This window comes from Anabrus simplex, chromosome 2, assembly GCF_040414725.1.
Source record: "Anabrus simplex isolate iqAnaSimp1 chromosome 2, ASM4041472v1, whole genome shotgun sequence".
NCBI lineage: Eukaryota > Metazoa > Arthropoda > Insecta > Orthoptera > Tettigoniidae > Anabrus > Anabrus simplex.
Genome location: NC_090266.1, coordinates 1,221,795,942 through 1,221,814,707, shown reverse-complemented (window position 1 = coordinate 1,221,814,707; position 18,766 = coordinate 1,221,795,942). Strand labels below are relative to the sequence as shown.

Below are 18,766 nucleotides of genomic sequence, written 5' to 3'. Positions count from 1 at the left end.
ATTTCACAACAAAGCGATAATTTTTTGCAAGTGTAATATTTTAACTTTAATGCTCAAATTAATGACAAATTAACTTAATACGTTCATTTTTATTTTCAGGTTGGAAGAACGTTCGCCGAATTGTTGCGAAAAATTATGAATTTTGTTTTAGACTATTTTAATTATTTTGATGTACAAACGCGAGTATTACGTGCATCTTAAATTTGTATCAAATACAATTTAGTTATAAATACATTTTTTGAGTAATACAAATACTGGTATTAAATATTCATCGTATAATGGTCGCACCCTACAATTTTTTTCGAAAATTTTGGTATAAAAAGTGCGACGATTATGCCGTGAAATACGGTATCTCTAACCATTTTGTGTCAATTTACTTAAACGTTTGGGACAGTATTTATGGTAAGACTATGTAGTATGTAACAAAGGTTATAGAGAATACAAGTTCCGATCATTTATGTTTTATTCAGATTTACCGTACCGACTATGGTAAGAGTGGTATTTCATAGTCGGAAGAAAACGAAATGTGATGGTCTACAATATCGAGAGTCCCAGGGCAAAAACTATGCCCTTTTACTAATCTGTTTCCTAGGAGTACCTGATGAGTCGGAAAATCTCGATTCACTACACTGGTGGCGAAAAAAACTATCTGACTTGGATATTGATCAACAACAACATTACACTGACCACTGTTTGTTGTGATGTTCTTTGTCTCCTATGCTGCCATTCAACTCTGATAGATGGGATTACTGCTGCGTACCGAATATAACAGCCAGACTGAATATTGGTGGGAAATAGCTGGAGAGTTAGGAAACATTTTTCTTTAGCATGCCATTACTCTGGTTGATACATTTCCTGATACTGCTGGTACACAAGACACTATTTGATCCTTACTCTGACACGCTGTTTTGAATTAGTAGTGTGCACACTTACCACTTAGGGCAGAGGCTCACGTAGTAGTAGTAGTAGTAGTAGTAGTAGTAGTAGTAGTAGTAGTAGTAGTAGGACCTGGCCTAGAATTAGAGTTTAAGCCTATTTCAAATTATAGCACCACAGTTCACTAAATAACTCAAAAATTCAACCCTGAAAAGAGCTGTTTCTTAAGAAAAGCTTCTTCCTCTTCACTTTTATTAAATTCTACATTCATTTTATTCCAAATTAGCAGAGAAGAGCGGGGGTTTTCCTCTGGCTTGCAGGAAAAATTTGCCTCCAAGTCAGATAGTTTTTTCCGCCGCCAGTGTAGTGAATCGAGATTTTCCGACTCATCAGGTACTCCTAGGAAACAGATTAGTAAAAGGGCATAGTTTTTGCCCTGGGACTCTCCACTATTTCCCCCCCCCCCTACGCTGAAAAAGACAAAGAGTGTTCACGGATCACAGCTGTCTGTGAATTGGTCATTCCAGCTCTTGGAACTTTGGACTGTTGGATTGGTAGCGTTGTACTGTTTAAAAGTGAGAAAATGTGTGGTTTTTCATTTGATCGAGTATTTCATCTATAAGCGTTGCTTTTAATTGCGCCATTACTACTGACATCATTGTAATGACCTGTGTTAATTTCATTTGGGAACACTACTAAGACAGTCTTTCTGAGGATGTAAAAAGGCAGGTGGAGAGTTAGTATCTGCCATTATAATGAAAACTCCCCAGCCTGATTGAGACTGATGGTAGGCAAGCGGGCCTACCATTACAATGAAAATTCCCTAACCCTGTCTTCATAGGAGAAAAGACATTTGGTGACACCCCCATCGCGTTTCTAGGGTAAAGTTAAGAGCTATGCAGTTTAATACAATCTTGCTCACAATGTGTACACTACCTAACCTAGAATTCTGTATACAATGTAGAATTCCGTACCGAAGCACGGGTACATCAGCTAGTCTAAAATAAAATAAAGAGAAAAGGGTTTTTTTTGTTTTTTGTTTGAGTATGTCCATATAATGTGCGTTGTGAGCCCAAGTGTGTTTTGACTTACTCTCCTAATGTATCCAGCTGGTTGCTTGCGTGCTTGTCGGCAGCGTGTTGTGCGGCGTGGGCTGGTGTTTGTGACAGTGGAGAGAAAGGTGGCTGAGCAGAGGGGAGGGTTTGAGGAAGGGTTTGGGTAGGAGGATGTGTGTCCTGTGGAGTCTAAATTGTTTGTTCTTTTTTCTGTTTGTTAACGTTCTTTAAATAAATATTTTTTAACAGAGGAATGGTGGCATCAAGAAGAACATTGGTATGAATATGACAAGCAGATTTAGACTAGATACAGGATGCAGAGGTTACATAGAAATGAAAAGGTGAGCACAGGATAGGGTGGTGACATGGAGAGCTGCATCAAAACAGTCTATGGACTGATGACTAAAACAACAAAAAAACTACTTCTCCAGCTGGTGCTTCAGGTACCGGTAGCAGTAATTCGTAGCATATTGGGGAGAATTATCACTTTGACTGTTGGATCAGCATCCTCAGAATTCAAAAGCTGCTACAATATTTGTGAGGGTTATAACATTCTTTCCATAGTCTGAGGCAAAAGACTGCAGTCAGTTTAGAATATTTATCTGTAAATACAGCCATAAAACACTAAGGTTGTCAACACAATACTTCAGATTTTCTTTATCGTCCTAATTAGTGTAGAGAAAACTTAATAACTTCCTGCACTCACATAACAATGAAGTACACAGCGTGCCATGTGATATTGTTTGCCATTTCCTACAGGCATGTCTTAGAACACCAGTCATGTGAAATTTCTTGCACATAGCAGGTATGGTTTGACTAAAAAATACACGGAAATGAAAACAAGTCGATCCACTTTGGTGCCATCTGTGAGACTGCATATTTAATTGAAAACCTCTATTTTTGCACATAGTAGATATTGCATTTACACCGACGATATAATAACAAGTATAAATGGTCCACCCACATTAAGCTAGGTGGACCAGTTATTATTGTTTATTATATACCATATTGTGTGGAGTGCAAAATGGACTTTCTGCCCTTCAAAAATCTTACCACTTCCACTGGATTAGGGAGCTGGAGGCCAACATTCCACCACTGACCCACAGCAGTTATCCAGACAGAATCATATGTTGCCAGTTTTATCCTCCATTAGCAGTACTTTTTGTTCCCTGAACTCTTTTCTTGCACCTTTCTAATTAATACTAAAAATCACTGTTGAGTCAGGTACATTTACAGTGCGAAGTTTCCAGTGAAACAATCTTCTGTGAGAATTGATCGACTTCTTTTTATTGTCTTAAATGAAAAATCCTTTTGCTCTTGTTTGTAACTAATTCTCATCATATCAGTACACTGTTCCAACCATCCTTTACAGTATAAACCATGCCAGGAAGAAACCGTATCAGAAGAAAGTGTTGATCTCTTTGTACAGGTTTGTATCGCAGCACTTCTCAAAGAACTCCCTGTTGTTGATTATGCGTTTCGAATATTTCTACCAGAGTTGAACTGAATGTGTATTTTATGCCTCCAGAACTTAAGCCAAATCTCCTGGTTTGAGTTATACTCTTCCAGTTTGAGTTCAATATTATTCACTTTAATTTAGTAATTAGTGCACCTGCTTTTAGTCATAAGGGTGTTGAACATATTCAACTCCATGTAGAACACTTTGTTGCAATATTTTGTTATGTCTTTTTTTTGTGTTGTTGGAATTGTTCTTACATTATGATCACTCTCTTCTTTACTCAGAGTTGCACCTATATCCCTGCCTCAGTACGTGGTGGATGAGGAGCCTGGCCTTCAGAATCGTCTTCACAACCTTGCTCTTCACAATCCCAACTGTAGTATAAATTTGCGCACAGAACCACTCATTGTCTCAGTGAGACAAGCTACTCAGCGTTTAGATCAGTGCATCAAGAAGGATTTACCGGTATGTGAAATGTGTAATGTGAAATTTTGTCTAGTAATATTTTTAGGGATTATACAGGTGACTGAAGTCAAATCATGGAGAGGAGAATTTTCTTTTGGTCGAAGGGAAATATATTTAGTTGAGAAAATCACTCGGGGAAACTTCTGCTTGCTATGTATTGGGTTAAAACATGAAAACACTGAATTAAGAGCAAACTGCTCCAAGACCTGACCAGTGACAAAGAAGGATGAAAATCAAATATAAGCAAGAGAATAAAATTTCCGAGAAGTAAGTAACTGAAGATGAGACACGTTGAAAGGAATGAAGGTGGATAGGTAGTGATAAAATGGAAAATGAAATGGCGTATGGCTTTTAGTGCCGGGAGTGACCGAGGACAAGTTTGGCTCACCAGATGCGGGTCTTTTGATTTGACACCCATAGGCAACCTGCGCGTTGTGATAAGGATGAAATGATGATGAAGACGACGCACATCCAGCCCCCGTACTAGCAAAATTAACCAATTATGGTTAAAATTCCCAACCCTGCCGGGAATCGAACCCGGGACGCCTGTGGCCAAAGGCCAGCACGCGAACCATTTAGCTATGGAGCCGGACTGATAAGATGGAGAAAAATAGGTTGAAGTGGTTTAGAATATTAACTCTTAGAGTACCGGGGAGCGCGATTGCGCTCCTCTGTAGGCTAGCGAGAAGTGCCAGGAGTGTCATCGCAGTCCATGTTGCAGCTGTCTATGTTTCTAAATCTACCACCAGAATCTCTTTGTGGCATGTTGCGTTGATGTTATGAATTTTTCTATTTCAGCTGTTTGGCGCTAGCTATAGACCATGTGTTCGTAATAATGGCGACTAGTTCTCGTATTGTGTTTGAAATTGATGACAGATTGGTAGAGTATGTTAATTAATTGAGTGATGATTTTGATTATATCAAGGCAGGCGATGATTCTAATGATACTGAGAGTGATGATAATGCCAGTAACGTTTCAAACAATGATGATAGTGGTGATGCCGACTTACTCATGTGACAGTGATGCATGAAATTTCCAATTCAGGCGGTAATGATAGTGACAGGTATAATGATGGGAGTTGACGGAGACAGTAATGACGATGTTGACCAGATTCCCGATTTCCGTGAAATTCAGTCCGATCACGACATACAATTTCAGCCCTCTCCTGCCTTCCTTGAGATGCCTGGCCCTAAATATGCACCTCCTGCTGATGCTAGACCAAGTCAATATTTTAATCTAATTTTTTTAGAAGAACTATTATTCTTAAAACATTGATATTTTACAAACTAGTTAACAATGCGTCAGGGCCGATGACCTTCAATGTTAGGCCCCTTAAAACAACAAGCATAACAATGCATCAAATGTGCACAGGAATACCAAATTTAGGTGAGTACAATCAAAATACTAGGATGTACTGAGATCCAAATTTGAATTTTAAATTTTTTCAAAAATCGCATGAACAAATGTAATTATTTTACTCAGCGGTATGAATTATTTTCATGATGTTAATATAATGAATAAAGAGAGGGATCACTTAGCTACAAGAAAATGTAAACTACAATGAGATATCTTGAAAAGTGAGGATAGGATATGCTTTTATCTTCAGTGCTGCATAATAGGCATTTTCTCTCTGGCAATCTTAGCAACTACGCCAGTAACGGAGCCAGCACTAAGAAGGTTAAACATGTGAATAGAAAAGGAATACCAAATCAAGCTATGGAAAGACCAGACACAGATTGCCTCATTATCTGGAACGGGTGTGTCTCAAACCAACATGTTCCCTGGCATTGGCGTGTTTCACAGCTTCGACACACATTCTCCTTCTTCGCTGCTTAGAAAGCTGTTAACGAGGCATGTGTTCTCAGATATGAGGCTCCAAATATCTGACCTTGACTGTACATCTGTTAGAAATTGCAAACAAAGGAAATGTTGTTGTTGAGTCATCAGTCCATAGACTGGTTTGATGCAGCTCTCCATGCCAGCCTATCCTGTGCTAACCTTTTCATTTCTACGTAACTATTGCATCCTACATCTGCTCTAATCTGTTTGTCATATTCATACCTTGGTCTACCCCTACCATTCTTGCCACCTACACTTCCTTCAAAAACCAACTGAACAAGTCCTGGGTGTCTTAAGATGTGTCCTATCATTCAATCTCTTCTTCTCGTCAAATGTAGCCAAATCGATCTCCTCTCACCAATTCAATTCAGTATCTCTTCATTCGTGATTCGATCTATCCATCTCACCTTCAGCATTCTTCTGTAACACCACATTTCAAAAGCTTCTATTCTCTTTCTTTCTGAGCTAGTTATCGTCCATGTGTCACTTCCATACAATGCCACGCTCCACACAAAAGTCTTCAAAAACATCTTTCTAATTCTGATATCAATGTTTGAAGTGAGCAAATTTCTTTTCTTAAGAAAGCTCTTCCTTGCTTGTGCTAGTCTGCATTTTATGTCCTCCTTACTTCTGCCATCGTTGGTTATTTTACTACCCAAGTAACAATATTCATCTACTTCCTTTAAGACTTCGCTTCCTAATCTAATATTTCCTACATCACCTGGCTTCGTTCGACTGCACTCCATTACTTTTGTTTTGGACTTATTTATTTTCATCTTGTACTCCTTACCTAAGATTTCATCCATACCATTCAGCAACTTCTCGAGATCTTCTGCAGTCTCAGATAAAATAACAATATCATCGGCAAATCTCAAGGTTTTGATTTCCTCTCCTTGGACTGTGATTCCCTTTCCAAATTTCTCTTTGATTTCCTTTACTGCCCTTTCTATGTAAACATTGAAAAGGAGAGGGGACAAACTGCAGCCTTACCTCACTCCTTTCTGGATTGCTGCTTCTTTTTCAAAGCCCTCGATTCTTATCACAGCGGACTGATTTGTATACAGGTTGTAGATAATTCTTCGTTCTCGGTATCTGATTCCTATCATCTTCAGAATCATAAATAGCCTGGTCCAATCAACATTATCGAATGCCTTTTCTAGATCTACGAATGCCACGTACGTGGGCTTGTCCTTCTTGATTCGATCTTCTAAGATCAGACGTAAAGTCAGGATTGCTTCACGTGTTCCTACATTTCTTCTGAAGCCAAATTGATCTTCCCCCAGCTCAGCTTCAACTTGTTTTTCCATTCTTCTGTAAATAATACGTGTTAAAATTTTGCAGGCATGAGATACTAAACTAATAGTGCGGTAGTTTTCACACCTATCAGCACCAGCTTTCTTGGGAATAGGTATAACAACATTCTGCCGAAAATCGGATGGGACTTCTCCTGTCTCATACATCTTGCACACTAAATGAAATAACCTTACCATGCTGGTTTCTCCTAAGGCAGTCAGTAATTCAGAGGGAATATCATCAATTCCAGGTGCCTTGTTCCTATTTAGGTCACTCACAGCTATGTCAAACTCTGACCTCAAAATTGGGTCTCCCATTTCATCAGCATCAACAACCTCTTCATGTTCCAGAACAAAATTATCTACATCGTTACCTTCATACAACTTTTGGATATGCTCCTGCCATCTTTCTGCTTTGTCTTCTTTCCCTAGAAGTGGCTTTCCGTCTGAGCTCTTAATATTCATGCACCTAGATTTCCTTTCTCCAAAGGTTTCCTTGATTTTCCTGTATGCAGCATCTACCTTTCCCAGGACCATACAGCCTTCGACATCCTTGCACTTCTCCTTCAGCCATTCTTCCTTAGCTACCTTGCACTTTCTATCCACTTGATTCTTTAATCGCCTGTATTCTTTTCTGCCCTCTTCATTTCTAGCATTCTTGTATTTTCGTCGTTCATCAATCAGGTCTAGTATCTCCTGAGTTATCCACTGATTCTTAGTTGATCTTTTCTTCCTTCCTAACATTTCTTCAGCAGCCCTACTGACTTCATTTTTCATGACTCTCCACTCTTCCTCTACTGTGTTTCCTTCAGCCTTTTCATTTAGTCCTTGTGCAACATGTTCCTTGAAACAATCCATCACACTCTTTTCTTTCAACTTGTCTAGATCCCATCTTTTTGCATTCTTTCCTTTCTTCAATTTCTTCAACTTCAGATGGCATTTCATGACCAACAAGTTGTGGTCAGAGTCCACATCTGCTCCTGGGAAAGTTTTGCAATCCAACACCTGGTTTCTGAATCTCTGCCTAATCATAATGAAGTCTATTTGATACCTTCCAGTGTCTCCAGGTCTCGTCCACGTATACAGCCGTCGTTTGTGGTGTTTGAACCAAGTATTGGCGAGGACTAAATTATGGTCAGTGCAGAATTCAACCAGCCGACTTCCTCTTTCGTTCCTTTGTCCCAATCCAAATTCTCCTACTGTTCTACCTTCTCTTCCTTTGCCTACCACTGCGTTCCAGTCTCCCATCACAATTAGATTCTCGTCACCTTTGACATATTGTATTAAATCTTCTATCTCCTCATATATTCTTTCAATTTCTTCATCATCCACTGAACTGGTAGGCATATAGACCTGCACTATTGTGGTGGGCATTGGTTTGGTGTCTATCTTGGCGACAATAATTCTTTCACTATGCTGGTCGTAGTAGCTTATCCGCTGCCCTATTTTCTTATTCATTACTAAACCAACTCCTGCATTACCCCTGTTTGATTTTGTGGTGATAATTCGGTAGTCGCCTGACCAAAAATCCTGTTCTTCCTGCCAACGTACTTCACTTATACCAACTACATCTAACTTTCGCCTATCCATCTCCCTTTTCAGATTCTCTAACCTACCACAACGATTCAAACTTCTAACATTCCACGCTCCGACTCGCAGAATGTCAGTATCCATCTTCCTGATGATCGCCCCCTCTCGTGTAGTCCCCACCCGGAGATCCGAATGGGAGACTAGTTTACCTCCAGAATATTTTACCCGGGAGGAAGCCATCATCAGTACATCATTCATACAGAGAGAGCTGCATGTCCTCGGGAGGTGGTTACGGCTGTAGTTTCCCGTTGCTTTCAGCCGTGTAGCAGTATCAACACAGCTAAACCATGTTGAGTATTATTACAAGGCCGTATCAGTCAATCATCTAGACTGCCGCCCTTGCAACTACCGAAAGGCTGCTACTCCCCTTTCGATGAACCATTCGTTAGTCTTGTCTCTCAACAGATACCCATCCGATATGGTTGCACCTGCGGCTCGGCTATCTGCATCATTGGGACACGCAAGCCTCCTCACCGCGGCAAGGTCACATGGTTCGCAGAGGAGGACCAGAGGAAATACCAGTCTGATACTTCACTTTCATTTCAATGCCACCATGGCTAGACATAACAAGGTCGACCCATTCCGGTTGATTAGCAAGAAAGTATGGCAAATTAAATTTGCACAGATGACAGAAGTTGCAGTGAAATGATCACATAATTAGATGGGCTTGGCAGTGTGGTGTAATGAGAAAATGTGATTATCGTGATGGCGATAGTGAAGTGAAAACATCACGACTGTACCTCGTGCCTTATACTTAAGCTGTGTGTAGAGATAATGACTTTTACCAACAGTAGTTCCCTTTAGAGGTAATTCTGCAATAAAGATTGATATGACTTGTAAACCTGATCCATTCTCTTTTTTTTCAAAATTTTCCTGGACAATGATTTAGAGAATCCAATCATGTTTCAAACAGATTTCTGTGAACACCTGTTCCTCAGATCACAAGTTGTCTCCTCACTCACAAGATTGTATCACAGCGCTATTCAAAGAACTCATTACTGTTGATCATAGGCTTTAAATATCTCTACACGAGTTGAACTGAAAGTGTTTTTCATGCCTCAGAACTTTGTCTCCTGGTTTGAGTTACGCTCTGCCAGTTGGTGCTGTTGTATATTATTCACTCTAATTTAGTGATAGTGCACCTACTTTCAGTCATTAGATGAAATGTGGACATTTTGTGTGTATTGCTTTTTATGACTCCCTATTCTTTCATATTCCATCATCATCATCATCATCATCATCATCATAATCAATTCACCACTCAAGCAAATTAGGTGCAGGTGTTTACAAGCCTCTTCCAGTTCGTCCTGTCCATCCACACCTGATGTTCTACATATTGTTGCCAATTTACATCACGTTTTGCAAGGTCTTTGAAAATTTGGTTTTCTCAACCATCACGAGGTCTCTCTCTGGGCCTCTTATCAACAACATTCCTTTCATAGTTATGCTGTTGGGGTCTTAATTAGAGCCATCCTTCTCATATGTCCGTACCATCGTAAACTGCTTAATTCTAAGGTTTGCAACAAACCCTTGAGTTGTTGGCAGATGTTTTAATTCCTTATTTTGTCTCTCCCTGTCTTTTGGAGATGAGAATGAAGGAAAATCATTTCAGTGGCTTGTAGATGACTTTCTGCAGATCTAGTCATCGTTGCAGTTTCCAATCCATATGTTAGAATTGGTACAGTGTATGTTTTGTACAGTGCGAGCTTGGAAGATTAGGGAAATGAGTCATTCCAGAATAGTTGGAGTAGAGAATTTTGATGCAGCTTGTATTCCATTGCCTATTTCTTGGTTTATGGTTTTGTCAAAAGAAACAAAGCTTCTTAAGTATTTTAATTTACTAATATCTACTTCTTCATTTTGCACTCGCAGGCGGATTTCTTTAGGATTTTGACTCCTCACTAAACCAACGGTTTTAGTTCGGCTGATAATCGTTCCCATTCTTTCAAATTCTTCTTGCCTAAGTTCTAGTTTAGCTTGAAATTCTGCTTCTGTCTCACTACATAGCATAGCATCATCAGCAAATACACTAGTGTCCAAAGGTTAAGCATAATCACTAAACGAGACCGTACCACCTGATAGGAATGTCAGACGGATTGCTGAACAAACGGAAGCTGAATCACACACTATATGTCACACAACTTGTCCAAAAAAACAGTGTCAGAAAGGTTCTGATAGCTAAGGTACACCTTTCACAACAACTAACAAAACTTGGCAATGTCTTCCACAACAAAATATGCTGTTAATACTGTGTATGGTTACCCCTAACAGCCACACATGTTTTGCAGCGACGTGGCATGCTCTCTATCAGATGGCCCAAGAGCTCTTGTGGCAGTCGATCACATTCCTCCGAAAGGGCAATGCGAAGATCATGGAGGGTCCTTGGTGAAGGCTGACAGGATGCAATTCGCCTCCCCAATGCATCCCAGGCATGTTGTATGGGATTCAGATCTGCATACCTCACTGGCCAGTCCATGCGATGAATGTCTTCCCCACCCAGAAATTCATCCACCAGAGCAGCGCAGTGCGGTCGGGCATTATCGTCCATTAAGAGGAAGTTTGGACGAACCGCACATCTGAAGAGTCGAACATTTGGTCTCAGTACCTCATCCCTGTATCTCCAAGCATTAACAGTGGTCCTCGGACCACCCATGAAGATGTGCATGTCCGTACGGCCATTCAACATGATGTCACCCCACACCATGACGCCACCACCACCATACTGGTCCCGTTCCATGATGTTCCTGTGGTTGTATTGGCTACCGGGTTCTTTCCAGATTAATGTGCAACGGGAATTGTTCTGCAAACTGAAGTGGGATTCATTTGTGAAGAGCACATCCCTCCATTCATTTACGGTACAGTTTCGATGTTGATGGCTCCACAGTAAATGGCCCATCTCTGTGCTGGAGTGAGCAGGGCGCACACCACTGGACGTCGGGCAAACAGCCCTGCTGTTCTCAGCCTCCGGTACGCAGTTTGCTGGGAAATGGCAACCCCTAAGACAGCTGCAAGCTCCGCTGACAATTGTCTTGCAGATGCACTCCGATTTCGTCGCGCAGTAAAGGTATAGAATAAAGTGTATAAAGTATTGACAAGGCGGAAAATTATTTTATAGAAATTTGTATATAAGTCAATACGGAACAAAATGGTGAAAATAGTCAAGTAAAGGTCAGATATCGGTCCTGCTGTGGGGTGGTTACCCTTGGTCTACCTAGTACTGGCCTATGACTAACATCTGTGTCTCGAAATCTTCTCCGAAGCCTGGAAATGACACTTTGTGGCACATTCAAGGATACTACGACTTCGGTCTGTGTCTGGCCTGCTTCCAGGCGGCCGAGTATTCTGCCCTGCAAAACGGGGTCCAAATGGTGTCGTCGTGCCATTACGCTGTCACGTTCACCACGAGGCTATACTCCGCACATTATAACAGGGCAAACACGACTGAGGGAATATGGGGCGCAGGCACTGGCTGTGTTTATCTTGCGGTTACGCCGCTAGTTACAGCAGGGAACACTCCTTTCCTATACAGAGCGAACATGTAAGGTTGGTAGGTGCGTATGTCGTGCAGTTTGCGGTCTATTTCCTGTTGCCCTGCTTACTCGTAACTTACGCTTAACTTTTGGACACTAGTGTAAAGTGTATTTGTTGTCTCTGATCCTTAATTTTCACTGCTTTATAACGTCATCCATTATAATAATGAAGAGTAGTGGCAATAGAAAACTTCCTTGTTGGACTCCGCTCTTGGCCTCTAGAGAACTTGACCTGCTTCCTTGAATTTGCACACAGCTCTTTGTCTCTCAGTATAGTTTTACTAGAGATATAATCTCATCTGGCACTTCTTTATGTCTCGGATATTCCTATATGTGCTTAATGTGTTACATGGTCAAATGCATTCTCAGTATCCAAGAATATAACTAAAACTGTTCGATTCATACATACATACACACATACATACACACTGAAACAGGAACGCCCATACTTTAGCTTAGTGGAGAGCATGGATTGATGCCAGGGCGTATACGGTGCATTCTCAGAGAGTATAAGAGAGAAGGGTAGTGCAATAAGTTCATTTTAAATTGGGACTTGCAGTTTATTCAAGAAAACATAGAAATTATATCACCTTTACAAATGAATGGTTTGAGAGTCCTGAAAGGTGTGGAGAAGGTGTCATCCGTCGGCGTTGTCCCACATCACTGAAATCCTCACTTCCCACCAAGGTACCACGTCATCCCACGGCAGTTGTCGACCCTCTATGTTAAAGGCGACTCGAACGTGGGGTCGGTCGGTCTGATGATAGTGCAGCGTGGAATAGTTGATCAGCTTTGTATTCCACTAAAGTCCCATGAAGGGAGTAGAGAAATGTGAGAGCTTCGCACAGAATTTCAATAGAATCTGATACGACACTTCTCTATCGCACTGCACTGCAAGTTGTGGCAAGACACTGTTTATGAACTGTACAAGTTCCACATTAAAAAAAAAAAAAAATCACACAGTTTCTCACAAATAAATTCTCCACTGAGGCACAGTTTTTACAAGTAGCTTGACAATAAATGTAGACACAGTCTTTCACAAAGTGAGTTAACATAGTCCTTTGAAAAGAAATGTCAGCACAGTCATATGAAAAGGAATGTTAGCACAGTTTTCACAAAGTGAATTAACACAGTCTTTGAAAAGAAATGTCAGCACAGTCTTATGAAAAGAAATGTGGGCACAGTATTTCACGAAGTATTTCTTTTAGAAAGAAACATTGACACTGTCCTTTACGATGCAAATTAACACAGTCCTTTGAAAAGAAATGTACTTTCACTAGGGCAAAGTTTTCACGAAATAACTTAACACAGTCTCTCAAAAAGGAAACAATGTTTCGCTAAGGCACAGTCTTTACGCACCAAGTCCTTCACACTCTTATAACAGCACAGTTTTCAAAAATATCTACGAGACAGCAATTACTGTATAGTCTGCAATACGAAATTCACAAGATGAAAATAATGCTTAATCAGCTCGACAGATCGACATTACAAATGAATAAGTTTTCTGCTTGCACGCGAAGTTAGAGTCCAATGAGAATATGTTCGACACTTGTATTGCGTATTTTCTATCACCGGTCCTTAGCCGGACAGAGTAACAGACTGTACTACAGCAGCTGGCCCGCGCGGCGTAGTAGCTGGTAAACGACGAAATCACACACTGACTACTACAGGGCTGGCGAGCTCCTTATATTGCCCTAGGTCGGACGGCCAGACTGAAAATATGAGCCCCTTTAAAATTTTATAACTCGGCCATCCTTCTGCCCATTTTCATGAAATTTTGGGCAGTAGTATTTGTTATCCAGGCCTACAAGGTGACGTTTTTCAAATTACGATCTGACATCCCATTCGTGACATAATGACATCGAAGCGAATGGATCATTCGATTGTGACGTCACTTGGCCTTGGCTGGTACTCTGCAGCAAGCAATCACTTGCACGCTGTCACCCATTAGCCTGCGCGATTGACGCTCGTTTTAAATCCACACAGACGGGTGTTAGCACGTTCTCCTCAAGAAATACATGAACGGCGAATGCTGACAGGGCATTCCCGTTTGAATACTGACCCCCGTAAGATCCCCGCCAGTCAGCTGGTGAACGTGAAGATCCTGAGGTGGACCGTTCCTATCAACGGTGCATAAATTTAAGGCATTTTGCAAATGATGCAGAAAATATACACAAAAGAACAATTTATTTTAATAATAAATCAAATCACAAAATAAATCTTCCTTGTGGTGTTGAACTTCAATATTCTTTAAACTTTACATTTCACTCAATCATAATTTGTACAATTAAGATAATTCAGAACCAATTCTTCCTGTCAGCAATGATGAATTTTGGTAAACTGATAAATAGAATAACCTTCCATTAATTTACTAATTAACCCCTCAGCGTCGCAACCATTTTAGGAGTTTCCTACCCCGCGGCCGGATGAGATTTCTACTACGCGCGACTGAAATACATTGAGTCACTAGCGTTACTACAAGTATAAGAGTAGCCCGATATTCACGAAATTTTAAATTCCTTATGATAGAACTATGTACATGCAGGTAATGACATAATTATTTCACATTATCTTAGTAATTTAGTTTCATGTGATAGAGTTCAAAGCACTCTTCGAGACGGACACCCACGTCACACTCCTGGCAGCAGTACACCGACGTCGTCTTTTCTCCGTGTTTTGAACACACGATACAACGTCTCTGAGGTTTGTATTTCTCACCCTTGTGTGATAATTTCATGATAAAATGTTTTTCCTGCAACCTTGGAACTGTATTATCTGATGCGCGCCGGCCTTGAATATTTCGTTTCCCGGCCGAGCGAGCTTATTATGTAAACAAACCTTCCTCCAGCTGAACCCGATAAGATAGGCCTAACTGCTCAGGGTTTGTCCCTGTGACTTGTCTGGATATTATTAAAGAATTTAGGAATCCGAATTCACTCTTGAAAACTTCCCTTTGACCTGTATAATTATCAATAGTTTCCTACACGAAATTTCCAAGTACTGGTTCCTCCTGATCGTCACTCTCATCATTTACCACTGCATCCGCCACAGCCGCATCATTTATTTAATTATCACTGCTACTAATACTGTCACTACTACTTCCGACTAAACTTTCATCTAAATTATACAATATTTCAAGCACATTGCTGTCAGTCAAACCACGGCTGAGCGCGGCGCGTCACACGGACTGATGAAGCTACAGCGAGGCCGAAAGCAGCAGGACGAAACTGAATGAGGGGAATAACATTCATGACGAAAGAAACCAACTCGATACATATATCAGATAAAAGGTCGAGACATCGTCTTTCAAGCGAGATATATACCATGAACAACTGGTTCTCGTATCGTATGGCAGAAAGCAGCACTAACTGATGCCTACACAGAGCGCTCGTGGAGAGTTACGAAAATATTACAAGCCGAGAAATAAAGACAATACGATAAATATTTTGCACTCTCAATGTACAAATAGAGCAAAGAACAACACGCGAAAAGACAAACTTCTCATATCATCATTTCTTTATTTTATTACGTGGGAAAGAATGAAACAAACAGGCTTTAAAAAAGCAGAGATTACTAGTGCTCAGACTTACTTGACAAATAATTACCCTTACAAAAACAACTACATTTTAACGATCTTCATTTTTATTTTACAACACTGATAAACCCCAACATTTCTTCTTGGAAACAAAACAATTTGCAAATCCATAACTCCAAAACTCTTCGCGCTATAGCCGTAAATGCGAAACCATGCATGGGTCTATACCACGTATAGAGGTCGGCGGCTACGGAAGAAAAGAGGGTCTATACAACGTATAGAGGTCGGCGCTGAGGGGTTAAATAACTGAAAATAGTGGGTGGAATATCAGAATTTCCAGTTTCTGCCATAATGGTATTTCCGTATTAGCTTCCATGTGATTAAACCTTTTTCTTACTTAACTGTACAATAATTACATCCTAGGAATCTATTACTGAACTCCTGGAAAATTTCTAACGTTTTAAAACTTCTGTTGAAAATCACCCTTACTCAATATCTTGGCGAACATACATATTCACATTGATCGATATATTAAGCCTAAATACAACTTAAATGACATCTCGTCAGAATGAATGACAACCGTCTGTTTCTGCCCTCCCACCTAACTTCAACTTAAAGCATGATGGAAACGTCTTCAGGAAAAACTACTCCAGCGGGTACCCAGAAATGGAAATCCCCCACTGCCAAGAGCAGTGCAACCAGGCCGTCGGATTCTGGAGAGCATGGAACATCTTGTAGGGAAGAGTCGGAGCTTCCCAGAACTTCAATGCAGAAGATTAGACCCAAGAAAAAACACCTTTTGGGAACAGTGAACGGAGACTTCAACGCTCAGATAGGCAAAGAAAAGAAACATAGAAAAGTCGTGGGAAATTACCCAGCACACAGAAGAACGAACAGAAATGGCGAAAGACTGATTGACTACTGTAGACAATTCAACCTGAAACTCATGTCCACATATTTCAAAGCTCTCCCTAAAATGAAGAAAACCTGGGTCTCTCCTAATACAATGTTGGGTGAATTTCAGATTGACCATGTTGCAATAATAGCACGAAACCAGAAAGAAATCCTAAATGTCAAAGTAAGGAAAAGCCTGAACATTGATTCGGATCACTATCTCTCTGAGATAAAAGTAAGATTCCAGCCGAATAGATCTAAACCGATGCAGCAAAGGAAGCCCAGGATCAATATAGAGAGACTCTGGAGCAGAATAAATTGGAATACCCACAGAACCTCCCTAAACTAAGGATGACCAACTGGGATGAAATCAGAGATTCCATGAACAAAGCTGCTGAAGGTTTGGGGAATCCTCCAAGGAAGCGGAAACCTAGATGGTAGAACGAAAAATGTGACGATGCATTAGATAGTAGACTAAAGGGCTGGAAGAGATGGCATTCGAACAGCAACAGCGAGAACTTGGAAGACTCCAAGGAAACAAGGAAGAGAACAGCTAGGATCATAAAAACAGAGAAGAGAAAATATGACAGGAATAGGATAGAAAAGGAATTTAAAAGGAACAACACCAGGGAGTTCTACAAAACCTTCAAAGAAGACCTAAAGGGATACACACCACCAAATCTGTGCTTCAGACGAACAGATGGTAGCATAGCAACAAATGATAAAGATAACTGCCAGCTCTTGGCTGACTACTTCCAAATGCTGCTCAACTGTGAAGAACCGCATGAAAGATTGCCTGTCCTGAAACTATCCAATGAGAATCCAAATTCCAAACCACCAAGTCTAGACTAGATAAAATGTATAATCAGAGAGCTTAAAAACAACAAAGCACCAGGGGAAGATGGCATTGTGGCAGAAATGTGGAAGATTGGAGAAGAAGTGGCTGCAGAAAGAATACATCACCTCATAAAAGAGATTTGGAAAACTGAAAGGATTCCGAACGATTGGAAATGTGCGCTTATCCACCCACTCCACAAGAAAGGTAGCCAAGTGGATATTAATAACTACAGAGGTATCTCTTTACTTTCAGTCGCGTACAAAATATTCTCCAAAGTGCTGCTGAACACGGTTGAAGAACAAATAGACTCCCTCATTGGAGAATATCAAGCTGGTTTCAGGAAAGGGAGGTCATGTACAGAACAGATATTCAACCTCAAGGGTATTCTGAGGACTAGAGCATTGAGGGGCCAGAACACAGTGGTAATCTTCATCGATTTCCAAAAAGTATCCGACTCAATTGATAGACAGACATTATTTAATGACCAAGAAGAGTTTGGAATCGACAGGAAAATGAGAGAAATAGTAAAACAAACCCTGACAGACACCATCTCAAAAATTAAATTTGCTGGAGAAATCACTGATCCATTCCAAATAAAGACAGGAGTCAGACAAGGAGATGGATTGTCACCCATCCTGTTTAACATTGTAGTGGAGAAAGTCATAAGAACCTGGGAAAACTCTCTGAAAGTAGAAGGCATACAGGGAATTCATCTTGGGCGCAAGAGACAAAACTTGGAAATTACATGTCTGGCTTTTGCTGATGATCTTGGTCTCTTAGCTCAAAACAGAGAGGATGCCCAAAGGATGCTGGAGCTTCTTCATGACATTGCGAAGAAAACAGGTCTCAAAGTCTCCTACGAAAAGACGAAGTACATGGAGTACATGAAGTACCGACATCAGGGAGAGAAAAGCATGGAAGTGAAGTGCGGAAAGGTTAGAAGAGTAAAAAAGTTTAAGCATTTGGGAGAACTGATCCAACCCAATGGGCTAGACAAGGAGGCAAACAAGGAAAGAGCTAGAAAATTGGAACTGGCCTACAGACTGACACAGAACAGGTAAAATAAACGGGCAATATCCTACAAAGCCAAAATTAAACACTACAATGCTGTTGTAAAACCAGAGGGGCTGTATGGTTCAGAATGCCTTATATTAAATAAAAAAGGGGAACTTAAAGAAATTGGGAAGAAGGAAAGAAAAATTCTGAGGAAAATTCTTGGACCTCAGAAAACGACGGATGGTACATGGAGGAAAAAGAGAAATGAGGATCTCTACAAGTATTCCGAAAAGATCACGGATACAATGCGAAACAAGGACTGAAATTTTACGGACATCTCGTAAGAATGAATGACAACAAAATTCTGCTTATAATATCTCCTGTACTACTTACAAA

General features: G+C 40.5%; 1 protein-coding gene across 3 annotated transcripts in view; it reads left to right on the top strand.

Annotated features, from left to right (window-relative positions):
- Positions 1-18,766, top strand: part of LOC136864813 (caspase-3) — a 336,586-nt gene that overhangs the window by 116,765 nt on the left and 201,055 nt on the right. For all 3 annotated transcript variants that reach the window (XR_011017867.1, XM_067142239.2, XM_067142240.2), the window contains one exon: positions 3,675-3,855. Coding sequence is in view for 2 of the 3 variants with exons in the window: in XM_067142239.2 (XP_066998340.1) it covers positions 3,675-3,855 (181 nt within the window). In the remaining variant the exon portion in view is untranslated. The remainder of the gene's footprint in view (positions 1-3,674; positions 3,856-18,766) is intronic.